Source organism: Aedes albopictus, chromosome 3, assembly GCF_035046485.1.
Source record: "Aedes albopictus strain Foshan chromosome 3, AalbF5, whole genome shotgun sequence".
Lineage (NCBI taxonomy): Eukaryota > Metazoa > Arthropoda > Insecta > Diptera > Culicidae > Aedes > Aedes albopictus.
Window position 1 is genome coordinate 20085612 of NC_085138.1, and position 13176 is coordinate 20098787.

General features: G+C 40.7%; 1 protein-coding gene across 1 annotated transcript; it reads right to left on the reverse strand.

Annotated features, from left to right (window-relative positions):
• Window positions 1-4930: 4930 nt before the first annotated feature.
• Window positions 4931-12967, reverse strand: LOC109428060 (uncharacterized). Its single transcript, XM_019703736.3, has 2 exons — window positions 12688-12967; window positions 4931-5821 (listed from the first exon to the last, which is right to left on the reverse strand). Exons 1-2 carry the CDS (start codon window positions 12830-12832, stop codon window positions 5406-5408), a joined length of 561 nt encoding a protein of 186 aa, XP_019559281.1. The 5' UTR covers window positions 12833-12967; the 3' UTR covers window positions 4931-5405.
• Window positions 12968-13176: the final 209 nt, after the last annotated feature.

Here is a 13176-nt window from a genome sequence, read left to right on the forward strand (position 1 = left end):
CTTTACCGTACGGCAAATCCTCCAGAAATTCCGTGAATACCAGATCCCAACGCACCACCTGTTCATCGACTTCAAGGCGGCAAACGACAGTATCGACTGCACAGAGCTATGGAAAATCATGGACGAGAACAGCTTTCCCGGGAAGCTTACCAGACTGATAAGAGCAACAACGATGGACGTTGTGCAAAACTGCGTAAGGATTTCGGATGAACTATCCAGTTCATTTGTTACCCGCTTGCTTACCGAGGCTAGGGAAAGGTGACGATTACAGGGTCGTTTACCTTAGTTCTCAACACTACACGCTCGCAGAGGTACTCGCCTGTAGTAGGAGCTACACATGCACGTGTGTTACGCGACACGTGCCCACAAATGTGACAATGTGGAATGAATTGCCAAACAGTGCCGTATCTAGGGGGGCTCAAAAGCTGGCCGAAGAGAATAATTTTTACCGAAACACAGTAGGCGAGGCCTGACGACTCCCTTTTGAGTCCGATTTAGCGAAACAAAGGGAAAAAGTGGTGGAGAAATCTAATGGACAGTCGTATCTTGAACAGAATGTGCTACTTACAGAGCAATTTAGTTTACATGCCTATTTATTGGCCAATTATGGTATTTTTGAGTGACGTCACAACATATGAATGAGGTACTTGCGGTTCATGCATATTCGGTGAATGACGTAGGTAGCGGTGGTGTGTGGAAAGCTTCTGATGGCCGCTGGCGAGTCTACCGTCAGCGGGACGTAGACGGATGCTCCGGGTGGCCGCCGTCGGGGCGGATGATGATGGCTACCCAAGTAACCACAAGCATTATATCATAACATTAATTCAATCGTATTGTAGTTTAGCTAATGCAACATAACATTTATTTTACATCTGTCAAGTAATGAAGCGTTTAATCTACATTATGAAAGCATTGAAGCATTACGAGATTTCGACAGTTCTGTATAGTTCTATAGAGCCGTTGTAAATGCTTCATGGCATTACCATGTTAAAAGCTTTATAGCAATCAATAATGCAAGCATTTATTACTTTATATATGCCTTTACTAAAACTTCCATCGTTGTAAACAGAAAAATATCGCTCAGTTAAAAAAAAACTGTAAAACCCTTTTAGAAACAGAAACATTCAAAACAAAAGAAAAACAAACCAAAATTTTCATGGATTGCTGCGGAGCACTTAGATTATCATGCTCAGATGTTGCTGTTTGAAAATTTATATTATGTATGGTTTTTTGGGTTTCTGGTTGGGACATGAAAACAATCAGATGCTGAGGGAACAAAAATTATGTGGGGTATCGGTTTTCTTATTTAACATAACGCCTTGATTTCATAAAAGGAAGAATTAAAGCGCTATTTGTATGGTTTCTTATTTATTGTATATTAGGTAGAAGTGAGCACGTATGAAAACAAAACAAAAAAAACAGAATCAACACAGACGAATTTATATTCGAGAGTAACACAACTGATGGCATTCAGATCACAGCACATTTTTTTAGAGTTGCGTAAAACACAACTCAATAAGGCACGAGCTAAGTATACGTTACTTTATGTTGCGCATTTTTCCAGGTGCAAAATACATGGTGTCGTAGCACACAGCGTTCGCGCGTCCGAGTTTCATCGTGGTCCAGTTTCAGCAGTCTAGGTTCAATTCCCGAAATACAATAAAAAAACATCAAAGTGAGAGTATCGGAAGATAAAAATAGATAGAAAAATGAAAAATATACTTTTTTTTTCTTTTTCGACATGATGCATTAGGTATGCATTCCATACGATTTAATTGCATTAGCTATAAGGTACAAGCATTTTATATGCTTTAGCAATCACCACAGTAAAGCTTGCTTTAAATCAACAATAATAGCGCCACTTTCGACTTTAAACCTACTTTTATGGTGACTATATGACAAAACAACTTTATATCGCATGTCATATAATACACTATAAAGCGAAATTAATGCTCTATATAAAGCGTCATGGTTACTTGGGTAGTGGGGTGTTGGTGTTTCTTGGGAGGTCGAATCTGCGAGTTCCAACGCGAATCCAATGGTCCCAATCGGTTTACGGGATATTCGTAGGTGAACTAGTATATAGGTTTCGGTGTGGTTCCTCGACCGACCGGACAATGGCCGAAAACAATGGCGGATGGCGTCCGGGATGGCGTAGTTGGCGGGGAGCGAGGCAACTTGGCAGAATGGCCGAGATGGTGGTGATTTGGCTCTCCACAATGGCCGAACAATGCAATACACGGCCGGCGGGCCACGTGTCGGGCGCTTTTCCCAATTCTACCCCAAAAACTGGCGTGTCGGGTCACTTATCGGTGCGCTCGTTCGGGGAAATGGCCGATGGATAATCCTGCCGAAGAAAACGGTGCCTTTTGCTCCGCCCAGAGATAATAGAAAAAAGAAAAAGGCCCACCAGAACCACCTACTCCATCATTAGTCTCTCGTGACATCACTTTCACGCTTTTACCAAAGGCACAATATAAACGTTGAATTACCTTTTTCTTCACAAAATTCGGTATACACGTAATCTGCTTCTCACAAAAGTACAAAAGTGTTACAATGCCTATTCAAGTACAATAGAAACAATAACCATCTTTTTAATTCTTCTTTCCACATAATTTCCATTTTCTTCTTCACACTAACCTTTTTACAAAACTTTTGAACCATTAACATCTTCTAACTTTGCATGCAGTTTTAACTATGCATGCGGTTCTGAAAAGATCAAACTAAAATTAAAAATCTTCACCATTGGCAATTTCAACAAAAACACTCAAAAATTTTGAAATTAGTTTTCCAACGCGCACTGCTATTCCGACTAGTGTTTCGGACAGAATAATCTCTTCGCGCCGATAGCTGAGGGTTTTAATAATCTGAATGGTCCGACCGAGCACGAAACAAAAACGAACATAGTGCTGCTCTTCCAGTTTGGCAACACTTCCATCATAATTCATACATGGGCACATGATGAACGTATGGCGAGCAAGAATTCATGGAAGCTGATGAATTGAATGAACTGCTCAGCAGGAAGTTGATGATTCTGAAAAAAAAGCTGAATAAATGTAGAGATGTCGAGATGAATCTCTAGGAATAAGAAAAAAAAAACTGTGAATTCTGAAAAGCAGCTGAGGATTTTAGGAGCATGCTGGTAATTCTGAGGAGGAAGCAGTGATTTCCTGCGAACTAGAAGAGACAATGGAATTTCAAGAAAGAAGCTGTAGATTATGGTTAAGACAGGATAGGACTACAGAGAAAAAAACTTAGGGTTTCTGAGAGAATGCTATCTAATAAGTGAATATACTATCGATTGATGGTGATATCGAGGGACATAATATGTACAGATAATTTTATTGCCCTTTACCGGCTATACCAGTCGGCGCGGGTATTGACAAATTGAGAGATAATTTTGTGAAAAAATTACCACTTGTTTTGGTGGGAGTGGGATTCGAACCCACGACTCCATATCGCTGGTCCGACGCTTTAACCCTAAAAGGGAAATCTGGGGTCCATTGGACCCCAGGCGCCTTTCAGAGCTCGTCTTTGATGGAACACACTCAGCGAGGTGACGATACTGAGGCCATGAAGGTATCCCTTTTAGGGTTAACCAACTATGCCACAGAACAAGTTACAACTCTGTGAAATAGAAAGTCAAACTGGATTCCAAGCACCACCCTAACCGGGGTCCGTCTTCCACAACTTTATTAAAAAAAAAAAAGATAAAATTGTGGACCTTACAAAGAAGAGATCTGAATCGCCAGCCTTTACCGTGCCAGAATTTATATAATATGCTTGATTTCTCATACAATCACATCTTTAAATAGCATTCTATAAAGGACAAATGGGGTATAATGGCCCACTTTCCATTGTTTGCTGTGGACAAAACAACCAACACACTTTCTTCGCTATTTGAAGGCTTCTTTCGGTGAACTGCAGCATGATGAAAGTCTACGCTCCATACAATTGTTCAATTCTTTGTATGAACAAAAGTCTACGATGGGGAGGAGGTCTGAGATGACCTACATGGTTTATGCACGACCCAAAGTTGAAAAATCTCATTCTACCTTGAAAGAATATAGTTGTGCCAATTCTAATGACACAAGCTTTCATGTTTTCAAGGTTGTTTAAGCCGCGTAAGAATACACATAGTGGCCAAAGTTTTGCACGTTCATCAAATCACTCTCCACCTAATTTGCCTACCTTTTAATGACCGACCTTCTTGGACCACTTTCTGCAACCTCCACGTGCCAAGAACTGTGCATTCCCCGAATAGGTAGCGCTGCTCGTATTCGCCCACCAGAGACTATATCTTTCCCACACCCATTAGCGATTGAAACAAAACGAAAAAAAAACAAAAAAGCCCGGCCCGCGCATTTAATGATCAACAATCAAAGCGAACAAATCAACCGAAAATTATCCAATCATCATTTCGGCAACCCACCTGAATTGGACTGAAACTGACCGATCGGCCAACAAGACGGCGCGCGGAGACGTACGCGGTCGGCATCACGGATTGATAAACTACACACTACTGGACGACAGCGACCGACGTGGATAATTAAAGCCCCACGCGTTTGCTCGCGGGTAATTTTGCTTGGCAACCCATGCCGGCAATAATAACAAGCTAATGACAGCCACGGTTGCTAATAGATTTTCCATTTAGGACAATTAGAACGGGGTCTTGCGGGGTCAAAACTCAAAAGATGTTTGAATTGCAGAGTGCATCCTTCGGTGGTCCATTACCGGCTCAACCGAGTTGTACCGTTCTTGGACAGATGGTAACTCGGAGACGTTTCGGAGTGTTGCCCAAGGTTGTTGCGATCGGTTATTAGAATAATTGCGAGTGGGACTAATGGTTGCGCGGCGAACCGTTCCGCGACTCAAGGATTTCGGCAATGTCGAATTTTGACAGAGAGCAGCAATAATAAACGACAGGGGGTTTCTTAAATTTGTCACCGTTAGATTTTTTTACTTCAACTAGATATGCTTTTTTGTTTGCAATAACGTAATAAATAACATAATAATGATTGATTCGACTATGGCTCGCTAAGAACAGATGTTTGCATAGGAATTTCTACGGTCCTATATACACGTAAAAAGCGCAGAACTGCGACACGGTTTTGCTGAAACCAAAACGTTCGCAGTCCGGATTAATCATAATCTTACAGGCTAGGAACAGAAGAATTAGATAAAAATTGGGATTAAGGTTCGCTCTCTCGCTCGCACATTCGCACCAATTGGTCAGCATGTTTCGCGTTGGCTGTAGTAGTTCAGCAACATCAGTAGTATCATTGGAATCGATATCAGCATCCGTCGTCGAGGGCGGCCGCTTCCGTTGTGGTAGTCCAGGTCCAGGTCGGGGTCCGGGTCTGGGTCCGCGTTCGGGTCCAGCTGTTCCTCCGCCGTGGAGGCACTTAGTATGGGCCACCGGCTCCGCCAGTTGGGGCTCCGTATTCCTGCTTGGGTGGGCCGTATTCGGGCTTCTTCTCTTTCTGGGTCTTGTACTTGATGAAGTAGACTTCCGGTTTGCTGGGCTTGGTTGGTGGTGGCGTTGGCAGGACGATCTCCTCCGGTTCCTCGGGCTTCTTGTGCAGGACGTAGACCAGGGTCTTTTCCTCGTTCTGGACTGGCGGCGGGATGATCGGGGCCTTCGGTTGGGGAGGGGTTGGGGCCTTGATGAAGATGATCTTGTAGTGCTTCTGGGGGGTGGCCGACTGGACTACTCGGGGATAGCTGGGCTCTTCCTTCTCTGGCGGGGGCACGTGGACGTAGATGTGCTTCTGAACGACCTGGGTGGCTGGTTGGTAGTTGTAACCACCGCCGCCGCCACCTGGAGATAGAGTAGGAAAGGATAGTATGTGAATGAAGGATTGTATGAGAAAACATTCATGGAATTCTTGTGTTTCCCTCAATCCTGCAGTAACTACCATTGAAGACATTCCAATTTGCATGTAGAGAAAAAGCAAACTCTCAAATGATTGCGATTTTAAATAGTGAAAAATAAATGGCATAAATAGGCATATTCCCAAGTAATATTTTTGAGTCAAATAGAGTGGAAGAAGCTCTTAGAATCATAAAACCAAAATAAAAGGCATGTGATTTATGATGGTTCTCAAAGCCTCTACAAGACTTATTGGTCATCAAAATGTTCCTTGGATTCAACACATATAAAATTGTGAAAGTTAAAAGGTGAGTTCCGGTTTTCTGGTACATATCACCAGATTTTTTTTGTGAACCAAATACAATATGGATTGTGGCTACCCAGTTGGGAACTACTGAATTATGCCCTAATTCGGTTTCTTTCTGTTTTCAAGAATTTCTATAACATATTTTTTCGTCCATTCAATCGACCAGCTCAAGTAACCATGGAGCTGAAGCCGTATTGCATGCAGATGTACGTTGTATTTAGAGCAATAATTACTTGAGCTTGAGCTTGATTGACCACTCGCAGTTGCTGCTGTATTATCGCAAGATCAGCTACAATCACACAAGGAACCAATGAGATAGCTTCTTGGGAATAACAGGTATCTTTTCAGTGTGTGATCGTTGGTAGCAAAGATGGAAATATTTTTACCAAGAGGCAACTCGCGAGTTAGAAACCAACACATCAAATCAACATGGTTCCGAGAGTTAGCCACGTGTGAGTTTATTCATGCCTGAGTGCGAAGTAAAATGAAAATAAAAACACTCACGAGTTTTTACTCGCGAACAACCAGTAAAAAGTGCATTTTATTGTGGATTTGTAAGCAAATGAAGTGATTATCTACCAAATACTACTAGGTTCTTGTTTCTATGTTCCTGAAAACTTTTTTGGTAAACTGCAAAAAGGTCAGAGATGAAGCACGAATCACAGACGAATACGTAAAAGCTTCGCTTGTTCACGAATGAAGAAGCACGTGCTTTCTCGGGCTTTGGCTTTCCCATGACGGTGATAAAGTTGAACCTTTCGTCGTCACAAGAAAAATGAAACGAGCATTCGCGAGCTTCATCATGTCATTTCACAATGAAGAATGGCATGAAGAAAACTTCCATGTTGTTTTGAAATTAAATTTTTGCCTGGTCCAAGCAAATTCAGACGAGTCATTGTATTTAACAGCTAGAGTGGATGTTTATTGACGATTTAAACGATTCAAACAATAACAAAATCCAACACTGCATTAAGCGGGCCTCACACAAGCATGCATACTTCATCAATATTGGTACTTTTTGTCGTTATTTTCGTCAAGCTCATGGTTTTCCCAATGTATTTTTGGAAAATCTTTCGATTAAGCTGACGATTTGATGAACATTAAAAAAAAAAAGTAACGATATTGATAAAGATTTGATGCTCATTTGGGTTCCGCTTTAGAAATTGCATTGTTTACAACGATGTCACGCTTCGTCATTTTACCGAATTGTTACGAAGTATTACGAGACTCTCTTTCTGTCATCTTCTCACAATCCGATCAAGAGACACGCTTCTGTAAAAACCGTGTGACGACTCGTGTTGACACTGACGCGTTCCAAGACTGGTTCTCGCTGTTCAAGAATTAACTTTTTTTCTTTTGCGTCCATTTAGCAGAAATGTTCTCCAAATTCCACTACTGTTGACCAGTGCCGTTAAGTATCAATTTCAGATGCATGCAGTGCTCAACCAATATTGATCAACCACGACAGTAATTTTCAGTTCCACGGTGTGATAGTTCGAAAGCTCCAATCGTGAACGACCCAACCAAATACCACTCCCAATCATCCACTCAACGCCCGTTTTGACAAATTCGTCTCACGCGGTGGCTTGTGACAAGTTGTGAGAGTGAACGCCCTATATCAATGTTATAAATTTCACAGGTTAGGCCCATCGGACAAAGGGGTGTTTGTGATATGATAATTTTGAAGTAGTAGTCGTGTCATGTCAACTTCGGCCGCTGGTAAATATCGCTATCAGCATGCAGCGTGCAAGTGTGAGTACCTTTCCTTAAATTCTTTCCCACTTTTGAATGGTACAGGCAAGTCAAAATGGAGCAAATGAATAAAGCAAAACATCTCATTCACGAAATTGTAGTTCTGGTGCTGGGTCAACTTTAGTCGAGGGTTGAACTTCTGCTCTTTATCGCTATCGGACGGAGGTTAAATAATCGCGATAATTTTGTAGGCGAATGACTTTAAGCCAAAATGAGTGACTTCCATATTCCAATGTACCTTTTTTGTACCTTCAGACTATCTTGGATCGCCGACAGCAGTTCGTTCGCAGAAAATAAGGTGAAGTAATTCTCCGAGTGCACTGATACCGGCGATTATCATCTAATTTCACTGACCATTTTATTACCTAGAAGTGATATTAAACATGGAATGATTTTATGCTCCGTATCAGATTTGCTGAATGCCGATGACGGGCTACGCGTCATTCGAGCGTTATTTCGAGCAGAAAATAAAGTTTCTATCGGAATTGCAGAAAATCGAGGGCTCTGACCTTTTGAGCCTTCAAACTTGATTATTTTGAATTAATTGAAAAAAAACTTTTGGACTTAGATTATTTTGAATAGGTTCCAAGGTTTCAGATATTGACTTTCCGTCACTCTCTGCATTGGAAGCCACGAACGGTTATTAGTCGCTTCTGTGTGTGTGCTTTTCGCGTCAAGGACGAGACCGTTTATTCATTCCTTCCTCATCCACATTGCATTCGATCGATGGGCCACGCGATTCGTGAGTGACTGTACATCGGATGATGCATTACTGTTTTTGAGTAATCTTTATTTACTTCAGTGATAATATAACATTACAACATTATTACAATAAAAAATATATTAATTTCATCGGATAATACTATGTTTAAATATTATGGAATAAATCGCTATGATCACTGAGAGAGTGAGGGTCCCAACGTTCAACATTCACCATTTACCCCCGATGCAAACTACGGACGAATAGCAACAATAATATTGGCAATGGGAAACAGGGTTGAAAAAATCTCGCTCAATTGAATGAAATTCATTGCAGTTGGCATTTATTTTCAGCTTGAAAGTGAACACAGAAAAACTCAACGACTTTGTTGTGGTAATGACTGCACCAATATCAACACACGTTCTACGCTGATGAATACTTCGTGTTAACACCGGCCGTATGAATGTGACATTTCCATTGGGGAAGTGGCTCTTTACATCGCACTGTACATGGGGTTGGGTGGTTCGTTCGGAACGCTGCGTCTTTCTAGACTCGCATCAGCAAAGAGCAATCTATTAGAATCCGATGAGGTGAATATACGGATCCCTGGTTTAAACACAAACCCTAGCACAAACCGATTCTTAGTCAGATTCATGACCTTTCGCTAAATTGTTGAACTCAATTGGTTAAAAGTTAGAATAACAAAAGCTGAATTTTGTTGTTAGATCACCACTGTATCTCTACGATTGTCTCAGGAACAAAATATTATGTTTCCAGTTCAAAACCGAATTAGCGACATTTTTTCTTTGACTTGCGCTGCTTTTGTCTTGCGTTAAACACAATGTCGGAAGTGGGGCGCTGTATTGTAAACCTGATGCTGTATACAGCGCCCCACTTCCGACATTGTGTTTAACGCAAGGCAAAAGCAGCGCAAGTCAAAGAAAAAATGTCGCTAATTCGGTTTTGAACTGGATACATAATACTGTGCAGCAGGTGGGAAGGCATTATCTGAATTGACAGTTCGGTAAGTGATGCTAAATTGTTCTCAATAAGTGCACACAATCTGATGCATGTGTAGCTACATCATAGTTTTCCGCTGAAACACAAAACTTTAGGAGAAACTTTTAGGAACTCTCCAGATTCTGAATATTCGTCACATTCTGGCGACAAAGCATGACTTTGTTTTTGTCTCCTAGTAACTCCTTCAAACTTAGTGCATTAAGAGCATGCTTCTTGGATTGATGGACTTTTCCATTATTGAAGATCGGGGACCGTCAAGAAATTGAATCTAGACACTTTCAGAATAGTTTTGCTGGATAGCTACGTGTTTACACACTTAGAAAAAATCACCGACTTCGGTAATGTTTTACCGAAATCTCAACCGTTAAGTTTTACAGGAAATTTTCGGTAAAGTTAGCAACTTTTACCGAACTTCGTTAGAGTTTGACAGATAAACGGTAATATTTTACCGAAATTTGGTAGTTTACAGAATTTCGTCAAAAACCCGTTACCGAACGCTCAGCGGTTGATATTTCGGTAAAAATTACCGAACGCGATTAGCTGTGTATCATTGAACTATCTGAGCTCCTAATTAATTACAACACAAGTTCAATACATCCAACACATCCACATCCAAGTTCATCGGGAACACTACGTCACTACATCGTTCAACTACACAGCTAATCGCGTTCGGTAATTTTTAGTTTTACCAAAATTGTGTAAAAAAAAAACAAAATTTCGATTAAATTTGATCGTTTATCTGTCAAACTCGTCAAACTGTCAAACTTCGTTATTTGGTGAAAGTTGCTAACTTTACCGAGTTTTTCCGGTAAAACAAACTTAACGGTTGAGATTTCGGTATAACATTACCGAAGTTCTACGTCTCGAATCATGAAAACAATGTTACAAACTTCAAATAAAATACCACTCAAACATGAAGTTAAGGTAGTAGAAAAATAGAAACATATACATTACACACAGTTTCTGGCATTAGTAGAGACATTTTACTGATCTGCTCGAAATCTCAAATATTAGGGTCCTATATTCCATATTCACTAGCTTATACTCACAGCTAAGCGTTTTTGGTAATGTTTTCCGTTCTTGAATGATTCTCATAACATATACTTCTGATTCCAATCGAAGGAACTCCCACAATAATCAGTTTAAGTTAAATTATATACAATTCAAAATTCGTGAAATTTGAACTTTTTCATTCATTATGAAATAGATTTTCTTGACAGGTTTTTGAAAACTCTCAGCGATAAACCAAAAGTTGAATATGTTTCGTTTCAGAAAGGGTGATGCTTCTTCAAATTGACAATTTTCGGTCCTAGAGATTCATGTAAAAACCAACATTGTTTATCATCTAATTCGTATGTCAAGGACTAGTATGTCAAAATAAGCCCACTTCAGGAATAGTTCGTGAAACAATCCAGGTTATTTTTGATGATAGAAGATGCACTTTCTTATATTTCTAACGTTATAACTTTGCCGAACAGACTTGAATGAACTCAAGTTTGTTTTCTAGGTTAGTAAAGTAAACAAGAAGCACTCACATTCGCATGTTGTACCACTGGATTGTTGTATCATTGATTTGGTGTCAAAAATTTAACGTGGACAGGCTTAAATATGAAAAACTTTTTAGTATATTGTACTTTGATCAAAAGGTTTCTGAAGTTTTCAGCAAGCAGTGCTGCTAAATGTCATAAATATCACGTGTTATTGACAATTGAAATTTGCTGATATCACGCTCGCCAATGCAAAGTTTGTTCAATGAACACAATGAACAACTGTTTCGGCGATCATTTTAGTAATATCATAGGGTAGTGTTACATATATCAATAAGTAGGAGGATGAAAATAGCACTTATCTTTTTCGAAAAATTACCAATTTACAAATCTGACAGAAAGTGAATATAACTTCTTGCAAGTGAGTATTTCTATCCCTGTAGACAACTTGCTCAATGCAATCATGCATTATACAAAAAAAATCGATGAAAAAATCAACATGGCTTATGCACTGGACCTCAGGATTTCAGGGCAAACATGTCTAAAGGTCCTATCTGCAGAAGAGAGGATCTCTTTGGTTTCCCTCTCTTTCGTTTATATCTCAACTGTTTATTTGTATTATGGTTGTCTCCTTGCATTGAACGATGGTCAAAACAATCGTCTTTTGATTTGTACTGCAAAAATAGTTGAAAAGTGTACCATTACATTACAATAATTGAAAGAAAAAATTGAACAAGGAGAGCCTCTCAAATGCAGATAGGAGCTATTGAAATGTTTGGCCTGATTTTGACGATCCCATTTCTGTACTTGATACAACAATCCGACAGCAGTTTCTGAATTCTATTGCGTAAGTATTAACCGAGAAACGCTTCTACAACTCGACAGAGACTGACAAAAAATACTTGATCTATAACAGTCATTTTACAGGTAGAATGAGATGCAAATGCCCAGACTGCATAAGGATGAATTTGTAAAACTACACATTCAAGTATTTCCTATACGTTTTTCAAACGATCTTGCCTCATTCTTGTTCTTATAATTACGATTTTTTTTTCAGAAAACGTCGTCTTCTTCGTTTTGGAGCAACTTTCCTGCTGGAGCATAGCTTGGTTCGCAGTTTAGTGCACTATAAGTGCTTCCAAAGTTATTAATTAACAGAGACCTTAGACAATTGTCCAGTTTTGGAAGACACGAAGATATTCTGTGTCCACAGCAGTCAAGGATAAATCCTTCACAAAAAGTTCCTGCACTGAACGGAAATCAGAGCCAGCCACCCTCAGCATAGTCATGCTAAACATCTGCGCGTCTGACGCTTTGACTATATGAGCCATCATTGTATTAGAACACATGTCAACAACACGCACCACCATCACAAATCATATGACCTCTCTCTTCCATCCAGTGATTTCACTTGGATATCAGAACACTTCTAGTTAGTAATTCACTTCTAATCCTGATCATGAAGTCCATCCCTAAGGAACACGTTCTTATAGTTTCCCATCACTCCCCCCACTGATCCCCATCACTGCTCTCCCCGCATAAAACGCACCTTGGCTGGAAGCATACGGCCCTCCGAGATCACCGGCCGAGCTGAACGAGGGTGCCGAGTAGGACGGATAGCCACCGGGCGCCGGAGGTTCTGGACGCGCCGAAGCGGCCACCAACAGTACACTTAACACTACAAACACTTTCATGGTTGGTTCGGGTTAAGTCCACGACGTTCTGGGAGGTTCTAAGGATGCTTCTGCTTCTTCTGCTGCTACTGTTAGGTTCGTTCTGCTGTACTCAACTGGAACAATGCACAATTAAGACTGTTGCTCATTTTTGGATTGCAAATGATATTTATACACCGTTCAAATGATCCTCGCTGACGACGACCACGACGACGACGACGACGTCGCCGAAGCCGCCGAAGACGACGGTGGGTGCTCCGGGGTGTACGGTTTTGGGGTTCATCCCCGTTGTAGCCGACCGCCGGAGAATGTACTCGCAGCTATGCGCTATGTAGCAGCAGTACACCGCCGCTGGACAACAGCAT

What these genes read in the sequence shown, in the direction of transcription:
- LOC109428060 (XM_019703736.3), bottom strand. Translation starts at nt 12,832, where the DNA reads ATGAAAGTGTTTGTAGTGTTAAGTGTACTGTTGGTGGCCGCTTCGGCG. An exon ending in GCCGTATGCTTCCAGCCAAG is followed by an intron (nt 5,822 to 12,687) that starts GTGCGTTTTATG and finishes CTCTATCTCCAG; the next exon opens with GTGGCGGCGGCGGTGGTTAC.